The 26,053-nt window shown below is 40.6% G+C and overlaps 1 protein-coding gene across 2 annotated transcripts in view; it reads right to left on the reverse strand.

Moving 5' to 3' along the window:
- The window catches only part of MYO18B (myosin XVIIIB), an 884,719-nt gene that overhangs the window by 483,421 nt on the left and 375,245 nt on the right, over positions 1–26,053 (reverse strand). For both annotated transcript variants that reach the window (XM_040416566.1, XM_040416565.1), the window contains 2 exons: positions 20,908–21,017; positions 6,526–6,591 (listed from right to left, as the gene is read on the reverse strand). In XM_040416566.1, coding sequence (XP_040272500.1) covers positions 6,526–6,591; positions 20,908–21,017 — 176 coding nt within the window. The remainder of the gene's footprint in view (positions 1–6,525; positions 6,592–20,907; positions 21,018–26,053) is intronic.

Below are 26,053 nucleotides of genomic sequence, written 5' to 3' on the forward strand. Positions count from 1 at the left end.
TTTAACAGGTCTGACTACTTATTAGTGATTGGTGCACTAAGTATTGTTGTGAACTTGTGACATCACAGCACTATGTATGTATGTATGTATCATACATACATACAGCACTATGTATGTAGCATGTATGTAGCGACAGCAGAACCTACCTAACACCCTGCACTAGAACCTATCAGTTACACTATATCACTATCTAACCTACAACGATTATCTCCCACTAACTATCTGTATTATATATATAGATATATACACAGGAAAGCAGAGAGCACAGCAATAACACTGCTGTCTCTCTCAGATCTGCAAAATACTGCATACAAGGGCTGCTGGGGAGGTTCTTATATAGTAAGGGGTAGGCAACTTTCCTATTGGCTGCTAGGGATGTTGCTAAGCTCAGACAAAGACATTGCAGCCTTCTCATTGGCCCACAAGCAAGAAGGGAGGTTACTGTTAAAAAAAAAAATAGAATATTCGAAATTATGAATATATATCACTATATTCTAAATATTTGTGAATTCTCGAAGTGCCGATATTCGCGACTAATATTCGCTATTCGAATATTTGAGCCCAACACTAATCATAAGGACATCTAGTTAAGCAAATAATGAATTTAAACATAGTTGGAATTCATCTTTCTTTTTATAGGAAGGATGAGCAGGTTTTCTCTTGAACTAAATTATTATGCTCTTTAACATTCAAATAGTTGAATTCAGGAGTTTTCTAAGACCAGATTTGACTCCCAGCACCCCGGTGACCAGTAAATTAAAGGGTCACCATGTGCCCTCCATTGTTTATCAGGCACAGCTTCATGCTTTTGGTAGTCGCTACTCCATCCTATTAAGGGCTCAAGCACATGAACGTATTTTCTTCCCGCGTCCGTTCAGTTTTTTTTTTTTGCGGACCATATGCGGAACCATTCATTTTAATGGGTCCGCAAAAAAAATGGAGGGTACTCCGTGTGCATTCCGTTTCCGTATGTCCGTATTTCCGTTCCGCAAAAAAAACTATTATTGCTCACATTATGGACAAGGTTAGTACTGTTCTATTAGGGGCGAGATGTTCCGTTCCGCAAAATATGGAATGCACACGGATGTCACCTGTATTTTTTTTGTGGACTGCAAAATACATACGGTCGTGTGCATGAGCCCTTAAGCAATGGAACTGGCCAGTAAAACCAGGCACAGCAACTGCTGCTACATCCCTTTCAGTCCAGTAATTGGCTTGGATGATGGGAGTTGGATTCCCATTGATCTGACACTCTGATACTCTAGTCTACCAATATTATAGCCCCAGAAAACCCCTTTAAAGAAACACTGCCATCAGAGCAAATTTTTATAAAAGTTTATATTCACAGAAAACTTTTTTTTTTTTACTTTTTGGCTCCTTTTCTTTTTCCTGTAAGCAGTACTATACCGTTGAAAATTAAATACGAATTATTGTCCTTCTGTAGCAGTCAGCATAGAGAGATAAAACACTCTGGTATAGGGATCCCATTCTTACAGCCCCTTTAGACTGACGTTAGGGCATATTATCACTAACAAGCATTATAACAAACGCTCGTTAGCAATAATCTGCCAGTGTAAAGGTGCTCCTGATTGCACAATGAATGAGCGAAATACTCATTCATTGAGTAATAGAATTGTTCATGTGGACACCTAAATCATCATTTGCATGATTCTGTATGGGGACGAGCAATGGCATTAGCGATCATTCCTCCTCATACTGTGGAGCAGATCGCTGCAGATCGCTGCTTCTTCAATGACTCAAATGAGCAGTGTAAAGAAAATATGTTTTTGGTTAATATAATAGTGGATTAGTAGAATTGGGATAACAGTATGGCAGGTCTATCTCTTGATAGGCTTTGATAAAGATGAACATTTCACTTATACATGCAAAGTGTGATGCTCTAATTGAGTCACTCATCCCCCTTCCCTCTCTAGAGGCAGGGAATACCTTGACAGAGAAAGTCAAGCAAGGGTGTTTCCCATCCTAAAAGTCCAAATAAAGGAAGAAGTTAAAGAGCCAGGAGAGGAAGTAGAATACATAGAGGGACTTTGTACTGTTGAACAGATATTAGAAACCTATTTTCTGGTGTGAAACAGTTGCAAACCAAGTGTTTAATAAATAACTTTTAAAATTGCTTCTAAATCTAGGTGCAAGTGGCATTTATACGCTGCCCTCACCACTTTCCAAGAAGAGGGTATGGTAAGATCTGGGCTAGATTTCTGACATAAAAGAAGACCGAAATCTATGACATCTTGGAGCTGCCATAGATTTCAGTCTAGACACATGGGGCCAGATTTATCATTAGCTCAAGTCAGAATAATGGAGTGAAAAAGTAAAAAAATGGCGCAAACGCTAAAACTGCGCACAAATTTGCGACTTTTTTATGCTCTGCACTATGCTCGCCAGTTTTCTGAAAGTGGGTGTGTTTTCTTATGTAAATGAATCTCTAGACAGATTTACTATTGGGACTATTTAAAAAGTCGCAAAAAAGTCGCAAAAAAATGCACAATTTCACTCCAGTGAGGACCATGCTTATCTTATGAGACTTTTTAATAGAACATGCGACTTTTTCGTAAGGACGTGCGACTTTTGTAAAGCTGCTTACTGACAGATAAACTGCTACCGTCAAACCACATTTATTACAGTCTTAAAGGGACAATCATAAATCTGACTTGGCTAAAACTGACTTTAGCCATATGTGAAAGTGGAGTGAGCTGTCAGAGTAATGATAAATCTGGCCCATGGACTGCTGGAGAATGCACCTAATTTATGATAAGACCTGCTCATCGCCATAAAATAGGGGCATCCTTTGGCAATGGAGGGGATAACAAAGAATGGCATAAAAAGCCTGTCTATGATGAATTCCTCTCAAGTCTTTATCTAAATCCCAGAGAGGCAGGTGTTTATTTTCCATTTACGAAAAGTGCCTACAAAGCTTTGCTGCCACTGTTTATTTCTGGCTAACTGAAGCCAAATTTGGACTTTATGGCTATATGCACATGGTACTTATTGAGTGCAGATTTTCTGTGATTTTCATGTAAAATCTAATACGTAATACAGTACCATCTAAGTAAATGTAATTTTCAAAATCTCGTCTACATGGTATGGAAATTTATCATGTAGAAATTGACTTGCGTGCAGATTTTGAAATCCGCAGCATGTGAATTGTTTTTGAGGATTTTCAATCAGCGAGTGTCACGCTCCAGACACGCTGAACTTCCAGAACTGACTGGGTCACATAGCATTATATTGATTTATGATGCTATGTAACCCTTAGGCCCCTTTCACACGGGCGAGTTTTCCGCGCGGGTGCAATGCGTGAGGTGAACGCATTGCACCGGCACTGAATCCGGACCCATTCATTTCTATGGGGCTGTGCAGATGAGCGGTGATTTTCACGCATCACTTGTGCGTTGCGTGAAAATCGCAGCATGCTCCTCTTTGTGCGTTTTCCACGCAACGCAGGCCCCATAGAAGTGAATGGGGCTGCGTGAAAATCGCAAGCATCCGCAAGCAAGTGCGGATGCGGTGCGATTTTCACGCACGGTTGCTAGGAGACGATCGGGATGGAGACCCGATCATTATTATTTTCCCTTATAGCATGGTTATAAAGGGAAAATAATAGCATTATTAATACAGAATGCATAGTACAATAGTATCATGTGATGAGTGCAGTGACGTCATCAAAGGTCCTATTCCTCGGAGAAGAAGACAGAAGAGAAGCCGGGCTGCGCGATCAAGTGGATTAAGGTGAGTTAAATTATTATTATTATTTTTTTAACCCCTCCAGCCCTATTGTACTAAGCATTCTGTATTAAGAATGCTATTATTTTCCCTTATAACCATGTTATAAGGGAAAATAATACAATCTACACAACCCCGATCCCAAACCCGAACTTCTGTGAAGAAGTTCGGGTTTGGGTACCAAACATGGCGATTTTTCTCCCACGCATGCAAAACGCATGACAATGTTTTGCACTTGCGCGGAAAAATCGTGCATCTTCCCGCAACGCACCCGCATCTTATCGGGACCAAAAACATGACTCCCGTGTGAAAGAGGCCTTAGAGTTTTGGAATGTATTGTATAACATTGACAGCATTATGTCAGTGCTATACAATACATTCAAGAAATGTAAGGGTTACATAGCATTATAAATCAATATAATACTATGCGACCTCAGCCATGCTGGAAATTCAGGACAGGTGCTGCTCTGGGAGTCCGGAGTGTGGCACTCGCTCGTGTGAAACCAGCCAAAGTCCACAAGTAATACGAGGATTTGATCTTAAAATGCAGCAAAATCTTCATGAAAATCAGTGCAGACAATCTGCATAAACTACACTGCCATATGCATGAGTCCTAATACCCATGAAGAATGTGACGTGTCATTGCCAACCATGCCCCCACACACACACTAGCCACAGTTGCTAGGTAAGTAAGTTGGCGGGGAATACTTCTTTACATCCACTGTATATTTTTACATAGGAAAGGGTGTAAAGGTGTAGTCTGTGAGCAATCTGTATAATATGAAATAGAAGCCAAATTCTATTTGCTCCTATTTTTCTTCTCAATGCAACATGGACAATGATAACATGGTCATACCAAAGATTACAATTATGTTTATCAGTGGTAAAAGTGTAAAACAGTACAATTATGTTCTTCTGTAGTAAAAGTGTTATAAAATACTGAACCACATCAGTGCAATATACTACAGCCACTCTGGCTAAGGATATCCTTCAAAAATTAAAAAAGGAACTATAGATTTGCTCATGTTTAGGGTTGGGAAAGCATATTAATATAATCATTACCACTCACTAAAACATTCTAAATAGACAAATTCTTCTTGTTTTAGTCAATCTCCTTTCCCATTGCATTGACATAAATGTTCCCAGCAACAATAGACTGAGAATTAGTGAAGATGGAGTAATGCCTCATTAAGGGTTTGATTGCTTCAATAATGACTGCATTAACTGCACAGTCCCAATGAGTTCTTCATAGCCGCTGCAAAATCAGTGTTCATATTAATGGATTTACCTCTCTGCAATCAGTGCCTGTGCCAAGTCCCTTATTAAACAGGCTCGGTAGAACAGTGGTATAAAATGAAAAAAATAAAAAAAAGGAAAAAGCACAGATGGTCTTTCTCTGCCCCAGTGCTGTACTGCAATTTCTATAAAAATAGTCAATCTTCTCAATGTGAGTTAACTGTAATACTTCATAATTCTGAAGGAAGGAGCACTACCTCCATCATCCACTAAATAAACATCACCCCTAAATAAAGTGTGCACTCAAATCAATAGCCATTTAAATACTTAATGTCTGTACATCTTTTGACGAGTTATAGGGTGTGTGGGCTGAGACCCTCGTGGTTTGTTAGCATTTGCCACTCTTATGAGAGCCTGTACTCTCTTTGCTTTTCATCTCTGCACCTTCAAAGATCATTGGCCAATATAAGTCTATGGAAAACCATATTGGATTTTTTTTAGAGATACTAGGATATGCCATCAATATATGATCTACATAAGTCCAACTGCTCAGATCCCATCAAAGCACAAGAAAATGAACATGGCAGCCTCTTTATAGTACAAGATGTCATGTGTCTGCTATTGCAGTTGAGCCCCCACCATGGTGCTGAGCAGCAAATGACATCCAATATTGCACATTTTGGTACCATAGCTACTAAACTGTCACTATAATATTTACAAAGTCTTTAAAAGGGTTTTCCATGCTCCTGGTATCCTCAGGATAAGTCATTCATACCTGATAATGCCGGCAATAGTCGGACACTCTGCACCCCCCAATCAGCTATACTCTGCAGTCTCCGGCAGTGGAACCAGCATTTTAAATAGAAAAGAAAGCACAGCTCTGTTCAGCGTGTAGAGGCTGTTCTGCAGCTCAGCTCTTTTGAGGTGAACGGGAGCTAAACTGCAGTAACCCAGCATGTCCACTATGCTTTGAACGGAGCTGTGCTTCCTTTTCCATTTAAAGTGCTGGTTCCAGTGACAGAGACTGCAGAGAATAGCTGATCTGTGGGGATGTGGAGTATCAGACCATTACTGTTCAGGTATGAATGACCTATCTTGTGGATATCAGGAGCCTGGAAAACCTCTTTAAGTTACAAAGCATAATTTACTTGTGAAACTTGATACAGTGCATATTGAACTGAGTGATTTCTCAATAAGAACGTGTAGGCTTCTAAGCCTTTTTCAACTAACCCTGGCATTTCACACAACAGTTCTTAAGCAGTGAACACCTCTTAATAAATTTGTTGTATCTTACTGCTATCTGTGTGCCAGAAGTGAGTCAGGCTGTGGAGGTCCTACACTTGGCCTGCCTCCTCCCACCCAGATCATACCCATTTTTGGAAAAAGTAGCAAGGGTATAAAAAAAAGCTACAGTCTGACATTTTGTCACAAGCAGAAACTTGCAACAACATTTTTAGCTTTGCTACACCAGAAAGCTGGCATAGAGCTATCATAAGTAACCTCCACGTTTTCGATGATGATGTTAGGAAGCACTTGGGAACTTGCCTGGCTTCTGCCCATCACAATGCTCCTCTTTTCCAGGTCTAGTCGGCGGATGAGCTCTTCTACTGCCTGTAATGATAGAATCACATTGAACATTAGAACAAGCAACACATGTCTGAAATAATAGAAGTGTAATTGAGGGGGAAGCCACAGGGAATCATTAGGTTTTATATAAATGAAGGCAGAATTTTATGTTCTACATGTGAATGTAGCTATTTTCCTATATTATTTCTTTATTACTTCTATTATATATATGCCCATAGGCCAACAATCTACTGTATGTAGACCTTAAAGGAAACCTGTCACCTGGAATTTGGCAATAGAGCTGAGGACATGGGTTGCTAGATCGCCGCTAGCATGTCCGCAATATCCAGTCCCCATAGCTCTGTGTGCTTTTATTGTGTCAAAAAAATGAATTGATAGATATGCAAATGAACCTGGGATGAGTCCTGTCCCTGAGATGAGTCCAGCGTGAAGGAGCCCAGCACCGCCCCGTATCCTCCGAATCTCCTCCATGAATATGCAGATCAATAATATATCTATCAAAATAGCTAAAATCATATATTTTAAATAGACTGTGACAAACTCCCCCTCTTTTGGGATATGAATAAATAAATAAATATAGTTTCTTTATATCTGTATTTATTTATTTATTCATATCCCGCGACTGTCTTTTCTCTCCTCCCTACCTGCTCGATCAAATGTTATGGGATGTCTATTCATAATGGCTTATTTTTTTATTTTAATGTGTTTCTGTGCACTTAAATTTCTGTCAGCACTTCTGATTACAACACCTGGGATGATTAGCACAGCCCTGCTAGTTTAATGGGAGAGGGATTTTTGTGTTCACCTCTATATATATACTGTGTTGGAAATTTACTGTGGAGGTCATAATTAGTGAGTAGGTGACAGAACTGTGGACCCTGATTTGGAGGGAGTTGTGGTTGGCCACAGCGTACCGGGCACTAAAGTGGTATGCCACCCAGCGCAACCCATGGATGACTAACCACTATCTGCCGGAGGGAGAGGATTATAATGGTCCGGGCTTACTGTGGGAAGCCTTTGATGAGGGCGATGACTTTGGTTGCCCCACAGAATGTCCGGTTCTGGGACATCCACGACATCAGGGAAACCGAGCTGGACCTTCCCCGAGCGGACGACCTTGGGCCAGACCTGATTCATCTAGTCACCATGGAGTGGGAGCTGGAGCAGAGCTACCGTCAACTGTTCAACCACCATCCCTCAGCCCAGAGGATTGCCTGGAAATTATACCCTCTTTTGCCCAACCAACCTCAGAGGTGAGCAACCTCATAGACTGGTCCTGGGAGGACCCACAGATGGCAGGTGGAGATGGGACCGAGGTCTCTCTACCACCCCTACAGGGATGCTGGGCCGCCTGCCCAGATCTCCAGCGGCAGTGCATATCACAGGGAGAGGAGACAACCGGTCTCTCTCCCCAGCGGCAACCTGAGTTCCAGGGGGAGGAAATGCTGGGTCCCTCTGCCCTACAGCAACCAGAGTCCTGGGGAGGAGAGGCAACCGGCCTCACCTTCCAACAGCAGCCGGAGATACCGGGAAAAGCGGAACACAAGCCCCTCTGCACGGGCGCAGATGAGACCGCGGGCTCTGTGCAAGTCCTACAGAGATGCTGGACAGTCGGTCCAGATCCCCAGCCATCTCCGCAGGGATACCAGGAGGAGGAGGTAAGCAAGCCCTCCCCGTCTCAGCTACTTCCCAACCGAGTTCTGGGGGCAGGGGATGAGCCTGCGATGCCCACTGATCCCTCCAGCCAAGTTCTGTTGGCAGGGGATGAGCCTGCGATACCCACTGATCCCTCCAACCGAGTTCTGGGGGCAGGGGATGAGCCTGCGATACCCACTGATCCCTCCAACTGAGTTCTGGGGGCAGGGGATGAGCCTGCGATGCCCACTAATCCCTCCAGCCGAGTTCTGTTGGCAGGGGATGAGCCTGCGATACCCACTGATCCCTCCAACCGAGTTCTGGGGGCAGGGGATGAGCCTGCGATACCCACTGATCCCTTCCCAGCGGAAGAGCTGGCATCCTGGCAGAGCGCCGCTAGCCTCTGCTCCACCGACCCCCTTGTTACAGGACTGGCTTGCACCCCACTCACCCCAGCAGAAGTGCTGGCATCAGGGCAGAGTGCCGCTAGCCTCTGCTCCACCGGCCCCCTTGTTACAGGACTGGATTGCACCCCCCTCGCCCCAGCAGAAGTTCGGCGTTCTGTGACTGCACTCGTCCAGACCTGCGAGGAGTTCGGACAAGCTTCAGGGGCCAAAGTCAACTGCGGCAAGTCAGAAGCCATGCTCTTCGGGGACTGGCAACTGGCCTCTTCTGCCCCCTTCCCATTTACCATCAAATCGGGCTTCATCAAAATTCTGGGAGTCTGGTTCGGGAAGGAAGGCGCAGCCCTCAAGTCTTGGGAAGAACGCTTGGCCAAAGTCAACCAAAGAATCGGACTGTGGAGCCTTAGACACCTCACGATTGAAGGTAAAGCACTCGTCCTGCGAAATGAAGTTTTGCCTGTGCTACAATACACCGCACAGGCATGGCCCCCTCTTGCTACCGTTTCCAGGGCCATCACCAGGACAGTGTTTCGCTTCATCTGGGGATCTAAGATGGACAGAGTGAAGCGAGCCATCATGTACAAAGAGCCCCGCAAGGGCGGAAAGGGCATACCGGACCTGCCCACCTTACTGCGGATCGCCTTTGTTTGTGACAGCGTTCGCCGGACTCTGAGAACTGCCAACGGCTCTGCGGGCAAGGCTTTGTCTCGCTTTTTCCTCCTGCCCCTCTGGAGGGGTCTGGGCTGGGACAAGTGGGACAGCTCCATCCCTTACAACTGGCACGCTCCCTGGTTCTACGGGGACGTCGTCAGGTTTGTGAGGGAACACCAACTGGAGGGCCTCAAGCCCGACTTGTGGAAGCCAAAAACTATCCACAAACTCATCAGAGCAAAGGATGTGGTCGAGTCAATTCCAGGGATCCATGACGACACTGTAGAGACAGTTTGGACTAATGTGTCGTCAAACAGGTTGACCAACGGGCATAAGGACTTGTCATGGATGGCCATTCAGGGCGGACTGCCAATACGGTCATTCATGCATGCCCGCAATCTGTGCAAAACCCGGTACTGCCCCAGGTGCCCTTTCGTGGAGGAAACATCTTACCACCTGTTTTGGGAGTGCCGCTTTGCACAGCGCCTGTTGGATGCCCTGGAACATGAACTCAAAGACTCTGTGCCCAGGAACAGCCTGCAATGCACTTCGGTGCTGTACGGACTATTTCCTGGGATTCATACTGTTGGAGCCATCCAGGAGGCCTGGCGCCTTATGAACTGTTTTAAGGACGCTATTTGGTTTGCTAGGAACCGGCTCATTCTCAGGAGGGAGAACAAGTCCGTCCTGGACTGCCGCAGACTTATCCATAGTATGCTGCAGGACTACAACATCTTGGACGTCGACGAAGAAGAAGAGGACTAAACCCCTCTCCTTCCCCCTCTCCCCCCTGTTTGTATTTGTCTTCTCAATAAAGCTAAGGGCATGTGATCCCCCCTCCCTACCCCCTCCGTCCCACCTCCCCTTCCCTCATCACTGTCTAAATGCTTTGTTGGAAGGTTTTGTGATTGAATAGGTATGCTAGTGTAGCATTCATTGCGATGTATAGTGTAGGTTAGCCTGTACTTTACATAACAATGCCATGCACGCAAAGACGATTGTAAGTAATTTATTATGTACTGATTCGTGGCCTGTGCTACGTCACAGTACTAAAGTATGTATGTATGACGACTGATTGTAATAAAGACGTTTCAATAAAAAATATATAATGTATAGACTTATTTGGCGATACCGGCGATACCAGCGATACTAGCGATAATAGCGATTTATTGCTCTGTGGATTATTTGGCTGTGCTATTTCAAGGGGAGAAGGGAATACTAGACGGTGACACGGATGATACCGTCACATAGACCATAAGGAAAATGTGATGTACACATCCTGTACTCAGAGTCATTTGCATGCGACAGCACAAGTTGGGGGTGAAGATAAGTAGAGAGGTGAGTCAATACTTTATTTAAGATAGAGAAAGGTAGAATCCCAACAGGTGCTGTACTCTAGTGTAGAAACTCTCATGGTCTACATATAGAGTGGAGTGGTAACTTCAATCAGATACTATTTTCACACAACAACGGTGGGAGTAAGGGGAGAAGGGAGTAGAAGGGAGAGCGGTAAAGAAGGGGAAGGTAATAATAACAACAAACTCAAATCTTTAAACTTTTTCTCTTTAGTCATAATCTTCTTAGGTCAACCTTTCATTCGGTGTAATATGGGCTGTTGATCCATGTGTTCCATTCTAAGCTAAACTTTGAGAAAGCAAAGTTTTGGTATACTATTATTCTCTCAAAGCCACATATCCTGTGGATTAGATGTACTGCTTTGTTTATATGTGGCAGTGTTGGTTCCTTCCAGTGGCATGTAATTACCAACTTTGTGGCCATTAGAATATGTGCCACTATAGTTCTGTGGTGCATTGGGATTAGGTTCAGGTCCAATAATAGTAGGGCAAGAGCCGGAGACAAATCCTGTGAGCCAGAGGTTAAAATGTTTATTATCCTCTGGGCTGCCTTTCATAAGGGTATCACTTTTTTGCAGTCCCATACGATGTGTTTTAATGTACCTTGTTGTCTGCAAATCCTCCAACACTTATCTGAGCAGTTGAGGTAGATACGGTTGAGCTTGGCGAGAGTGAAATACCAGTTATAGTGGGTTTTAAATATTGCTTCTCGGTGTGTTATACATCTAAATGATTTGTTGATTAGCTTGAATGAAAAATTCCACTGTGAATCAGAGAAACCGAGGTCTAACTCCTTTTCCCAAATTTCTATTTATTTTGAAGTGTAGTATAAAATAGAGAAATGGTTCTGGGCCTCTTCAGTATAAATTCCAGTGTAATCGCGTCTTCAGTATCCACAGGGATTTTAGGAGCTATATAGTTTTGTACATATTCTCTAAGGATAAAGGATTTATGAAAATCTATGTGTGGAATGTTTCATCTGCCATGAAGGTATGGGAAGTGGATAGAATTATGGGAATCGCATAAATGTTTAAGGTTAGTAATACCCAATTTCTTCAATGAGGATAGATCTAGACCCCATATAACGTCTTCTAAAGAGTCTACTGGGATATCCTTCCTTGACTAAAGTAATTTCATATCTTTAGATTTGACGAAGGTGTTCCATATTTTTTGGGAGTTTTGAATATAAGCATATCTGAGGGTTTTACCGGAATTCCCCATAAAGGGGCCAGTAGGCGGGATTTAAGGGTTTTAGTTTGTGTGAGGTGTTTTTCTATAGATACCCATATTTTATTAGTATCATTCTTCCACCAAGCTGTAAGTTGGTCCAGAACTTACGCTTTATAATAATCTATGAGATTCGGAAGGCCAAGGCCTCCAGCTTTGGGGTGTAAAATTAACATATTGGCAAAGACTCTAGGGGCCTTCCCTTCCCATATAAAGTTTTTCAATTTCCTAGTTGCTGCTGTGAAAAAGGAATTAGGGACATGAATAGGAAGAGATCTAAACATATATAGAAATTTAGGGAGTATAAGCATTTTGTATGTGGCAATTTTACCAATCCATGAAGTAGCTGTCTTGGAAAGTTCAGACATTAATTTAGTCGTGAAATGAAGAAACGGATATGCTGGCCCACCCCACAATAACAAGGAAAGTGCTGCTAGGTCCTATTGATCCACCACGTCAACAATAAAAATTATAACAAAACAGCTAGTATGGACTGAGCACTCACAATATAAATGGCAAATTATAGTGTCTTGCTTAAGATAAAATGTCTTGCCATTTTATCAAGACATTTTATCTAGAGCAAGACAATATAATTTGCCATTTATATTTGCCATCTTATATACACCTGCATACACCCGTATATACCTGTATGTGCCTGCAGCAACATCAGCTTAATTGTTTGAATAAGCAGTGACTACCTCTGATTTCTTTTTGGAATGCACGTTCTCTAATTTTATATGTCTATATGTTTGAGAATCTTTAATAAATTGTTATTTTACCTTGCAATCTAGATGTGAGTGCTCAATCCATACTAGCTGTTTTTATTAATTTAGATGTGCCATTAAGGAGGTCGGGGAAGTTGTGTTCATATAAGGATGTTATCGGGGAGGATAGTTTGACACCTAAATAGGTGACCACCTCTGATTGCCAGTCTAGAATGTATTGTCTTTTTAGGATCTGAAGTACTTGTGGTTGTATTGAAATGGGGAGGGCTTGGGACTTATCATTGTTTATTTTATAATGTGAAACCAAACTAAATGCTTGTGATATACTAAAAAAAGATTGGATCGAATCTGAGGGGTTAGTGAGAGTCAGTATAATATCATCAGCAAACAAAGCGAGTTTTGATTCTATCTGACCTATAGTAATACCTTAAATGTCCTAAGATTGCCGTATCATCTCTGCAAAGGGTTCTATAGCTAAGATGAACAGAAGTGGGGAGAAAGGGCACCCCTGTCTAGTACCATTAGATAGGTGGAAAACATCGGAGAGAGTACTGATTGACTAGAACCCTTGCGGATGGAAGGAAATATAGAGCTTTTATGGTGGAAAGTATTTTATATTTTATTTTTATTACTGAAAAAGCGCATTTCCAGTTAACCCTTCGCTATGTTGGATAATGGAGATCATATGACGGGTATTGTCAGGTCCCTGTCTCCCCTTAATGAAACCGACTTGGTCGAGGTGGATAAGGGATGGTAATATAAAGTTTAGCCTTGTAGCAAGTATTTTGACATATAATTTAAGAAGGGAGATTGGTCTATAGTTTTTAGTTTCACTGGGTAATTTATTTTGTTTGGGTATTGTGGTATTGTGACAATGGTCGACTGTAGCATTTCATTAGGAAAGCTTCCTGATTCGATAGATTTGTGAAAGACTTTTTTAAGATGTGGGTGTAAAATATTAGCAGATTTTCTATAATATTCGTTTATTAGACCATCCGATCCAGGGGATTTTTTTAGTGGGGCAGTCATAATACTTTTAGTTATTTCTGTGTCTGATATTGGGAGATTTAATTTATCTAGCTGTTCTGGAGAAAGACTAGGCAATTTTACTTTCCTCAAGAAGGTATTAATGTCTTCCTGAGAGACATGATTAGTTGCCGGATCTGCTTCTACGTTATAGAGATGTTCATAATATTTTTTTAATGTATTTGTGATATCTCTAGGGGCAACTTTTTTTTTTGTTTAGAAATGGGATCTTCTATATAGGCTATTTTCGCTTTATTAGTTTGGGATTTTAATCAATTGGCTAGAAGGCAGGATGCTTTATTATCAAGCGAATAGTAGTTTATTTTGGAACATCTTATAGCTTTTTCATATTTTTGTAAGAGCAGATTGCTTAAATGTGTCCTCTTTTTATTCAATTGTTCAGATATTTCAAATGATATGGATTGTTTATGTTTGGTTTCCAAGTTTTGAATTTTTTGTATAGTACTGTCTATTTCCAGGGATCTAGCTTTTTTGATTGAGGAACCTAGTCGTATAAAAGTGCCTCTAATATACGCTTTGCGCGCATTCCATAGTGTGAATGGACCTATATCAGGGGTTTCATTTAGTTTTAGGTATTCTTTCAGGTCTGTCTCTATTTTAGTGGCATATTTATTGTTAGAGATGAGATGTGTGTTAGCTCTCCACATGTAGTCTGAATGAAAGGGGAACTTTTCACTGATTGTCAAGATGATAGGGCCATGGTCAGACCAAAGGATATTTCCAATGGTGTTTTTTTTCGGTTCTGTCTATGATGTCTTTTTTCTAGAAGAAAAAAATCAATTCTTGAGTAGGTTCTGTGGTGGGGAGAGAAATATGTGTAGTCTCTCTCAGATGTGTGTTGGAGACACCATATATCATATAGGTTATGTGAATTTACTATTCTAGAAAAGAACAAGTTTCTTTTTTTAGAGGTAGCTGTAGTATCTAATGTATTGTCCAGAACAGTGTTGAAGTCACCCGCTATGATCAGAAATCCTCTTTTCATTTTATTGATCTTCTTCATAACCTTTTGAAAGAAAGATATCTTTCTAGATTGAGGGAAGTATACATACGCCAAGATGTAGAGGGTGTTGTTTATGGTACAGACTACAATGATAAATCTACTGCCTTCATCTACCCATTTATCATGTATAGACACAGCTAGGGAGTTTTTTTTAAAGCAATTAGTATGCCTCTCTTTTTACTAGTGTAGGAGGAGTGGATAGTAAATGGAAAATTTGGGTTTTGGATCTTAGGAGGGTTAGTATTTGAGACATAAGTTTCCTGAATAAAAGCAATCTCTGCTTTATGGGATTTAACTTCTCTCCACATCAGATTACGTTTGAATGGGGAGTTGAGACCCCTAACATTCATACTAAATATATTAATCCCCATGAGGATGTTTCAGACAAGAGATATCATACAGTGATATAGGTATTATAAAAGTTGAACATCCAATAGTCTTCACAGTATTTGAAAATAGGCCTATGAAAACATCAAACATGTTCCAAAATAGGTGCAGTAATTCAGACATAATATGGAATTGAGCCAGGAATGTGGTGTTGTGATACAGTATTGACCTTATAAAAGAGAAGAGGAAAGTATCATAGTATATGACCATGAGCAATAAAACAAAATTAAAACAACAAATAAAACCTTTGGGTAGAGGCTCTACCATCACAAATGTGGTACGAGTGCTCTTTTGGGTTCAAAATTAAGAACCGAACAAGTGGTGGGGTCTAAGTATATACTTAGTGGCCCACATGAGAGAAAATCAGCATAAACATTCAAACTGTATTTTAACCTGTATTTTAATCTGAGCCCGTGAATACTCACTCAGAGAATGGGCAAGCAAGAAAAGACATAAAATAGAGTCCTCAGGACCATTCCTTTCCAAGCTTAGAAGGGGGCCCTGTTTTGGTGGTGAAGAGGATGGTAAGATTAGATTCCATTTCTTCAAGAGATCCATGCCTATTTCAGGAGAGGACACCATCTGTATGGGATCCTGTGGTTTCTCAGTTCTTGAGTAAAGGTGGCATATTTGCATCTCTCTTGGAGGGTGATCGCAGAGAGATCAGTAAAGAGTTTATTTCCGGTATATGTAGCAGGAAGATGTAGTGGTTTTCTCATTGCTTCCAACATCTTTTCTTTAATATGAAAGAATGTAAATCTTGCCAGCGTGTCGCGAGGAAGATCAGCAGGGATATTTTTAGGCTTTGGGACTCTGTGTGCCCTGTCAATGGCCAGCTCATAGTCCTGTATATCCGGAATCAGGATCTTCATCAAGTCCTTGATATATTGTGGTAATGCTGTATTAGGAATGGATTCTGGGATATCTATAAATTTAATAATATTTCTCCGGCTACGGTCTTCTAGGTCCGCAATTTTTGCCCTTAACGTTTCCACTTCATCTTCAAGGGAGTTGTGGGCATCAATAAGCTCGTTGTGGGAAGTTGTAAAAGTGCCCATTTTAGTTTCTATATGGGAGACCCTTTGTTCCACTTTTTGAACTGAGGTTTGGAGCGGAGCCATATTTTTTTTAAAATCGTTGTTCAGTGTATATGCCTCCAACATTTATTTTATTGTTTGTACAGACATTTCTTTATCTGAGGTTTGAAAGTCTGCAAATGCATCCGTATGGGTAACAGACTGGGAATCTTCAGCAGAGGAGTCTTCAAGTTGGTCTTCTTCCTCTGGAGCCTGAAGTTTTTGTTTTTGCTTAGCTGGGCTGGAAAGTGGGGATTCAGGCTCAAGCTCCATAAATTTTGGGTAATGGCAGGCTTGCATACTTGATTGCTGTGTGGATATAATTGTAGCTGTCCGGGAAGCTGTAGATAAGGCAGATGATTTAGTCGTGCAAGACATGGTTGGTTTCCTTCTCATAAGATCTGCCTCAGGGCAGAGTAGATGGGTGTAACTCCCAGTGGCTTGGCGTGTGGACTTTATGTTATCTGTATTCTCAGGGGATCTTGGAGAACGGTTTGGTACTGTGTGCAATGGCATAGATTCGGTGTTATCTTGAGATCGGTTGGGTCTTGACTCTTTAGATTTTTGTTTTATTGCGGAAGTTGCAGTTTGTTTTCCCATTTTATTCCTGCCTATCTTCTACCGTAGTGGGTTGAATATAGGTAATTTTGAAGTTGTTGGCAGGACTATGATTAGCAATCTAGCAGGGGCTCAGGTTTAGTGTATCTCTCATGCAGCCATGAATATTAGTAGCTCCGGCATGTCTTGTGAGTAAAAACAGAAGCATTATAGATTATAGATTACAATGCAATTGTGGCAGCTTTACTAGTCACCAAACAGTGGCCGCAGATATAGTCTGCTGCTTTAGAGCGCAGTTTAGGCCGTAATTTCTGAGGTTCACTCAAAGTAATTAATCTGTTAATAAATGAAGCTGGAGGGTCTCCGATGATCAGTTGTGATCTCCTCGGGTATTTGTTTGCTTGTATTGTGCGGTAGAGTGTTGTATAAAGGCGATGCTGCAAGAGCTTCTCCTATGGCTGCTCGTGGCGGCCGGAAATTTAGTACGCGGCTTCATGAGCCGATATAGGCTGCAATTTCTCAGGTTTACCTACCGCAATAATTCTGGTGTCAAATCAGTCCTGGTGATCTCCGGTAGCCAGATATGTCCTTTTCGAGGGTTTTTAGTTTTGTTTTACATATAAAACAGACGTTTGAAAGCAGCTCTTGTCATAGCAGAGAGGAGATGCACCCGGTCTTGTTAACGCCCAGACTCCGCCCCCCCGGCTATGCTACATTTTGAATTGCATGAAAATACAAAAGTATTCAGATCTAGGTGCTGGTTTGAAAACTGTGGAATATTTTTCGTGGGACAACTCCTTTAATTTCTCACTTCACCTACTACCTACATCTGGCCACAAAAAAAATACAAAACAAAAATGCTGAAAACCTTGAAAAACACCATGAGAAACAAAGCATTTCCTAGAAATTGTATTTTATCAAATTCTTTATCATATATCTTATTATGTATATATGACTGTGGGCTGCATATTCAGTATACTGCAAAAAACATACAATGACAACAGAAATTCAGCAAAACGAAAGATGTTTTTAACATCCTAGTACATGCGTATTGACAGGTTTGCCTAGTATGGCATGTGGAGATGCATTATTCATTACCAGATTAAATAGCTCTTGAATATTTAGTAGTTAACTCCATGTATTTTAATAATGGTACAGTTTGTAGCAAAATCTGTTGGAAAAACAATGTATTTTGATACTCCCTATCAGATTTTATACACTCTTGGTGTATTAGCTAAATATATTGTAATATGTTTTCATTATGCATGGGAAAGTACTAGAAATTGGAAAAAGCTTAAGACTTCGGTTAGACCATTGTAGAACATGTAAATGTTTTACGTTTTTAGTCTATCTCTATTGAACATGCACAGTCATTCTCCATTAAAGTCTATGGGAACATTCTAAACAGCTGAAGTAGACATTTCTTCCATAGACTTTAAAGATTAGCTCTCCTGACATGTCTATTTTAGTAAATAATTGTATTCCACATAGAATAGCAATTCTGGAGCATTCATTCTTATTTCTATGTTCAGTTATTCCTCTAGAAATGTATAAATAAAAGTATAACTGGGCGTTACTGGTTGTGGATGTGTTGCTGCACAATCTGACACTGTCTAATCAGTGTTGCCAATGTCAGACTGTGCAGACTGGGAGTGTGGACCAAACACCTCTATTCTTAAATTCAGAAACCCATCAATTAGACCATAATGGAAAACTCTATGGCCCCATTTATTATTTAGCCTATGAGGTTTTACTGGAAAATATTGTTAAAAGTCATTGCCCAACCAATATTATTTTTTTAAAGGTCATTTTTAGCATTTTTTTAAAGAATTATCAAAATGAGGTAAAAAGTATCAAAAATATATACTTACTTCACTGTTCCTATGTTTCCTGGGTCCCCCACTTTCTTTATTTTTTAGTGCCTTTCAACGTGGATATGTGACTACTAGTACTGGTTACATTTCCTGTGTGTGTGTTGAGAGGCACCAGGTAATAAAGAGCTGCAGGGGACCTGATAAGCATCAGAAAATAGCAATGGTCGGTTAGTAAGGTGAGTATAAATTTTTTTAACAAACACTCCCACAAAAAATGTTATTCTCTGATCTGTTAGAAAGGTACATGATGTAAACTGTAGTGGAGGTCATTTTATTACCAGAGACTGTATTTGTTAGTTATATAACCTCACTTCTGATCCTCAGCTGTGTCATGTGATCAACACTCTGACTTTCTAAATAACACAGCATCTTATTTGCTAAAAGGAAGCCAGTTTCTCTATGTATCCCTATGGGAGCTGCAATGTAAGTCTAATAGGAATGAATAGAAAAGTAACTGACTTCCTGTCCTGTGTCAGTTGGAGATCAGAGTGTTGGTCACATGACACAGCTGAGGATCAAAAGTAAAGTTATAACTCACAAGTACAGTCGGAAGAAGATTTCCTTCACTACAGATTATATCATCTACCTTTCTAACAGGTCAGAGAACAAAATTTTAATATCTTGCAACATTTGGTCACTTTTTTAAACACATATTTAGGCCGGACAATCCATTTAACCCTCAGTGTTCTGTGTGCCACTGTGCTACAATTATGATTTGTAGACCAATGTCAATCTAATGTGTTAATCGGAGGGATTCCAAATATAGATTGTGTGATACCAGATACCAGACCTTTCGATTAGTCAGAAAACAGAATATATTATAACCATAAGCCAATAATGTATTTTTGTACATGTGAATAATACAATTGTATAGCTATATGGGATTGAATTCCATAAGCGATAAGAAAAATCAAAAGGTTCAAGACATTCAGTGAATCAGAGTGATTTGCATTCTGGAGAATCAATGGAGAATAGAATTTTTAAAAATTTCTCATCTGTAATTGTCAGCCTAGAAATAATGGACAATAAACGGCTGAGCATACGTAGCCTGCAAAAATACAGTATGTAAAAAATTCTGATAAATTATAAACTGTGCCCAAGTCAAAGGAAGTGCATTTGACAACTTTTCACTCATTCAAAGAGTTACCCTTAACTCCGACCTGCTGTATATCTCTACTATTATTCATTTCTATTACCCTGCTCTGTCTCTCTGTAGTCTTCCTGAAAAGATTAACTGCCCGCCTGGCATTAATTCTATATAAATGTTAAATCACATCGGAGCTTGGCTGCAGAGTCGAAACATCCATATAAAAAAATCTCTAAAACTCAAGCTAGGTAAGGCAAAATCACTTTTTTTAACCTATAGAAGGAGAAGATATAGGGCACTTTTACCATAAAACCAATCTCCTTTAACATAATGAGCAAGTTTAGATCTGTAAATCATAAATGAATGCTGATCACTATCTCCTATGGAGCCATCGCCATCACTATTCATAGGATGACTTCAGCCATCACTCTGAAGAGCTGCTAAAACAGTCTCACATTTAGTACATTAAATATCCCAGGAAGGGACATTTTCATAGCTTGATATATTCATCGTGCATTTAGAGATATTAGAAGAGGCAATAACACTGAACACATATGCTGAAGCTGCCATCAGTAATAATATATATATTTCAGTATTAATGTCAAGCAGCAGGAATTGCTGCTCTGTTACAACAGCAATATTCCTCCGACAGAACACTAAATCCCCTTTCCCGTATTTATTCCGCTCCGAACTACAGGAGCTTGCATGTTAAATCTCTCATTTCATGGGATGACTGCTTTCCCCTCTATTCTCCACCTAAATTATTCATGGGACTCAATGAATAGTCTTTTCATCTGCTCTGTTTCTTGCTGGGTGTTTGCTTATAAATTTCACATTCTTGATGAAAAGTGTGAGAGATTAACACACATGCAGGACCCTTTTGGAAACAGATAAAAAATAATTGCTTATAAGAATATCTACCATAAAATACCAATATTAAATGATAAATGACATTTACAACACTTTTATCCAGCTGAGAAATAGCTCACCGTGAAGCGGCATCATATCATTTCACCTGAATAATGATAAGGAGACTGTATATTCAGGTTGTATAAAGCTAAACTGCATTAACAGAAAAATAATAATTGAGGAAATGATATAGTACTATTCTAATAAATAGAAGGAGTTTAAGGGAAGAGGGGGTTTTATTTTTTTATTTCATGCATTTCATGTGCATGTTCTGTGTTTCATATTCCTTTAATATGATTTTTCTAAAATTCTGATATGAACTTTGAAAACACTAGCATCATTTGTAGCACTAGTTTAGTATCACCCATGTATACTTTGGAATATATGTTTTTATTATTATACCTTTCTCTCATCCACAGGTTCATATGTGGAAATATACTTCTTCATAACTTGTGATGCCAGCACTTGAAAACGTAGTCGAAATTCTGTGAAGCCCATACGATCAGTATAACCTGTTAAGAAAAATAATCGTATGCTTATTTTTACATATGCCATCTTTAATGCATTTTGTTACATCGTTTTGCACCATGATAGTGGCTTTCCAAAGATGCAGCTATATAGGCAACTGACCATAGCAAAACCAAGAGAAAGCCACACAATTTACCTACTTTAGTAGACTTTTGTCCTTCAAAAGATAACATGCTGAACAGTATCAGAAAAGTGCTCTTATTAATGGAACATCTAGACTTTAGTGGTCCACCTAATTTACTTCACTTACATGGGATTTCCTTGTACGGATGCCAGGTGAACAGACCTTCTGTGACAGTACACAAAGTACTAGGACACTGCTATACTTCAAGGGCTACAGTAGAGATGAGCAAGTCAATTCTACTGAATCGAAATCCATTCAGAATTTCTTAAAAAAGCTTGAATCTCATTGACAGACAGCTTTTTTTTTTTTTTTGTGTGACCACCCCTCATTAACACAGGGCAGAAAGAACTATCTTAGGCCTCTTTCACACTACAGTTTTTTTTTTTCCGTTTTTCGGGCCGTTTTTTGCGTTCCGTATACGGTCCGTATACGGATCCATTCATTTCAATGGGTCCGCAAAAAAAACGAAATGTACTCCGTATGCATTTCGTTTCCGTGCTTCCGTATCTCCGTTCCGTGCAAAGATAGAACATGTCCTATATTTGGCCACAAATCACGTTTTGTGGCTCCATTAAAGTCAATGGGTCCGCAAAAAAACGGAATGCATACGGAAATGCATCCGTATGTCTTCCGTATCCATTCCCTTTTTTGCAAAACCATCTATTGAAAATGTTATTCCCAGCCCAATTTGTTCTATGTAATTACTGTATACTGTATATGCCATACGGAAAAACGGAACAGAAAAACAGAACCGAAATGGAAACACAGCGGAAACAAGAAACGGAACAACGGATCCGTTAAAAACTGACCTCAAGACACTGAAATAGCCATACGGTAGTGTGAAAGAGGCCTTAACTGGTGAGAGGCCTCGGTCTGGATCCAGGCGGTACTATTTTTCTTTGTAAAGGGCATCTATTAGGTACAATGAATATTGTAGGGTAAGCAACACTCCTTTGGGTTTCTAGGAAAAATAAGATATGCAAATGAGCTTTCTTTCTAAATTTGCATAATTCATTTTTTATTTTTCAGAAACTCAGGAGCGTTGCCTGACCTACAATGCTCCTCATGCCTAATAGGAGCTTTGCATAAGGAAAAATAGTACCCCCTGGATCCTGACCAAGGCTTGTAACTTAGCTAAGCCAGTTCTCTCTGCTCTGTGTTGGTGAGGGGCAATCACCTTAAAACAGCTGTCCGCAGATGAGATGCAGGTTATCTGTTGTCCAGGTTAAGTCTCAAGATATGTTTAAAAGGTTAAGCATTGACTTACAGGATAGCTACCAGAGGTTTAGCTCTTTTTCCTTTTGATAGGAAGGCTAATATGAATTTCTCTCATGTGTTGGTGAGCCTATAAGCTTTCTCTCAAACTTTCAATTTGGTTAAAATCGATAAGTGACCAAATTTTAATAAATTTACTCATCCTTAGGCTACAGCATCCAAAGGAACAAGGCACAAATTACATCTTAGATAAAAAGCCTCCATATGGGGGTATAGTATGAAATCATAGACTTCTGTCAGTGTCATATTATGGCTTGGAGAAACGTGGAATTTGAACAGAGCCATAATAAAGTAGTGTTCATGAGGCCTTAAAGTGATGAACATAATACTCTCAGCTAACTTTATCATCTCATATACAAGACTTGAATAAGTGCTACCTACATTTGGAAAAATTAGCTACCGGCATTTAGAATGTTAATGTTTGTCAATGGGAAATACATTTTTTACTTATTTAAACAGATATAATGGATGTAGCAATTTCGCCTAAAACTTCCTAGAAGCTATTTGTTGACATTAATTACTTAGAAGTCATAATTAGAGATGAGAGAATCGAAGTTGACGAAGTGGAATTCGATTCGAATTTCAGGAAAAATTCGATTCGCTCCGAATTTCCTCACGTTTCGTGGTAACGAATCAAATTTTTTCCTAAAATGGCTGCTGCACGTGTTAGGACATGAAGCAAGTAACTCTGTGAATGAGAGATCACCCACAAAGCCATGCATGCAACCAATCATCAGCCAGCTAGCCCTGTGATGTCACAGCCCTACAAATAGCCTTAGCCATCTTGGATTCAGGCATTTTCCAGTGTACTTACTGCAGGGAAAGACGGCAGCAGGCACTAGAGACAGTGGTAGAAAAGACTTTAAAACTTCTATTTTGCTGTATAGAAGTTCAGGAAAAGGATAGGGAGGAATCATTCTACAGTATTGAAGCAGAACAGGGTTCAGTAGGGGAGTTTACAGCCTGGGTAATAGGAACAATCCTATGACACCTTGCTGCACTGACTGCGGATCCAAATTACCATTATACAGCTCTGTAATTCCAGAAAACTGTTCTTGTTGTTGGACTGCAAGGTCTGTTTGATACAGCCATTAACAGGGTTTATTACAAGAAAATATTTCTACGTCTAATTTGCCCTTGGGCGGTGCAATTATATGTTCTAAAGTATTTTTGGCTTTTATTAGTGGGAAAAAATGGCTAATTAGACATTGTGTGGTGAAGTGAGAAAATTACAGCCCTTTTTGGCGTGTATTAGTGGAATTTTTTTTTTGCCGTTCAGCGTTGCAGTTTTATGTTCTAAAGCCCTTTTTGCCGTGTATTAGTGGCAAAGAAATATATATTATTTGCCATTCAGTGGTGTAGTTATATGTTCTAAAGCCCTTTTTGGCGTGTATTAGTGGAAAAAATATATATATTATTTGCCGTTCAGCGGTGTAGTTATATGTTCTAAAGCCTTTTGTGGCGTGTATAAGTGGAAAAAAATAAGGGCCTATTTGCCGTTCAGCTGTGCAGTTATATGTTCTAAACCCCTTTTTTGCGTGTATTAGTGGCAAAAAATATATATTATTTACTGTTCAGCGGTGCAGTTATATGGTCTAAACCCCTTTTTTGCGTGTATTAGTGGTACAAAAAAAAGTATTTGACGCTGTGTGGTGAAGTGAGAAAATTACAGCCCTTTTTGGAGTGTATTAGTTCCAGAAAAATATATACCGTATTTTTCGCCCTATAACACACACCGGCCCATAAGATGCACCTAGGTTTTAGATGAGGACAATAATAAAAAAATATTTTTCATTACACCTCAGGTCAGACCACCAATCAGACCCCCCAATGTTAATCAGACCTTAGCTGACAGCCCCAATCAGACCCCCAATGTTAATAATACCCCAATAAGACCTCAAATCAGAACCCCAATTTAAATGACCCCCAATCAGACCTCTGATAAGAGCCCCATGCCACTCATCAGCCCCCACATCAGCCATTATGCCTCTCAGGGACTTATTATGCCTCTCAGCCCACATTATGCCTCTCAGCCGACATTATCCTCCATTATGCCTCTCAGCCCCCATTATGCCTCTCAGCCCCCATTTTACCTCCAGCAGCCTCATGTTTCATAAAACAAAAAAACACTTACCTCTCCTGCTCCTCACCTACATCGCGATCCTCTTCCTCCTGCTGGTGCGCACAGAGTGAGGTCACAGAGCGCCTTCACTCTGTGCTTAGGCTTCACAGCCGACAGCCGAGGACCAGGACGCGGTGAGTACAGAACCTTCATCGCTTCCTGGCCCTCCGGTACTAATGAGCACTTCCATAATAGAAGCGCTCAATAGTATTCGCCCCATAAGATGCAGGAGCATTTTCCCCCTACTTTGGGGGGGGGGTGGGAATGCGTCTTATGGGTCGAAAAATACGGTATTTGCCATTCAGCGGTTCAGTTATATGTTCTAAAGCCCTTTTTAGCGTGTATTAGTGGCAAAAAATATATATATTTGCCATTCAGCGTGCAGTTATATGTTCTAAAGCCCTTTTTGGCGTGTATTAGTGGCAAAAAAAATCTATATATTTGCTGTTAAGCAGTGCAGTTGTATGTTCTAAAGCCCTTTTTGGCGTCTATTAGTTGCAAAAAAATCTATATATTTGCTGTTCAGCGGTGCAGCTGTATGTTCTAAAGCCCTTTTTGGCGTGTATTAGTGGCAAAAAAATATATATTTGCCATTCAGCAGTGCAGTTATATGTTCTAAAGCCCTTTTTAGTGTGCATTAGTGGCAAAAAAATATATATATATATTTGCCGTTCAGAGGTGCAGTTATATGTTCTAAAGCCTTTTGTGGCGAGTATAAGTGAAAAAAAATAAGGGCCTATTTGCCGTACAGCGGTGCAGTTATAAGTTCTAAAGCCCTTTTAGGCGTGTATTAGTGGGGAAAAAGGCCTTATTAGCCGTTGTGTGGTGTAGTGAGAAAATTACTGACTTTTTTGGGGTGTTTTCATTTTCATTTTTTTTATTTATTTGATCTAACAGTATGTCAGACAGAGAAGTGCCAGGCCATGCACAGGTGAGTGGCAGAGGCCTAAATGTTTTTGACTCAGGTACAGGTCACAGCAGAGTAGGGGGTACGGCAGCAGGAGTCGCAGCGAGAGGCATGAGATCCCGGTGTCATCTAGCGGTCGTGTCTTGACCAGCAAGTTGTTCTTGAATGGTTGACTCAGTCATCCACTACATCCCAAGTGACATCAGACACCTCCAGCCAAGAGTCGGTGGGTTTGTCAGACACAACCCTTAGTTGTCATGGCCCGGGAGCAGGCCCTGTGCCCTCACCTGTCCTCAACCTGCCTCTGTCCTTTTCTGTTCCCTCAGCCAGAGAAGTATTATATGCTGTGGGATCAGCTCCACTATACAGTGAGGACGAGCTACTAGAGGACAGTCAGCAGCTACGGGCCAGCCAAGATGTGGATGAGACATCCGCTGCTTCCTCTGGTAGGCACGCAAGTAGTGATGAGGAGAGTGGCGTGGGAGCTGGTGTTGCGTGTGGTCAGGTTCCTGAGAGATCACCCACAAAGCCATGCATGCAACCAATCATCAGCCAGCTAGCCCTGTGATGTCACAGCCCTATAAATAGCCTT

Source organism: Bufo bufo, chromosome 2 (assembly GCF_905171765.1).
Source record: "Bufo bufo chromosome 2, aBufBuf1.1, whole genome shotgun sequence".
NCBI classification, from domain to species: domain Eukaryota; kingdom Metazoa; phylum Chordata; class Amphibia; order Anura; family Bufonidae; genus Bufo; species Bufo bufo.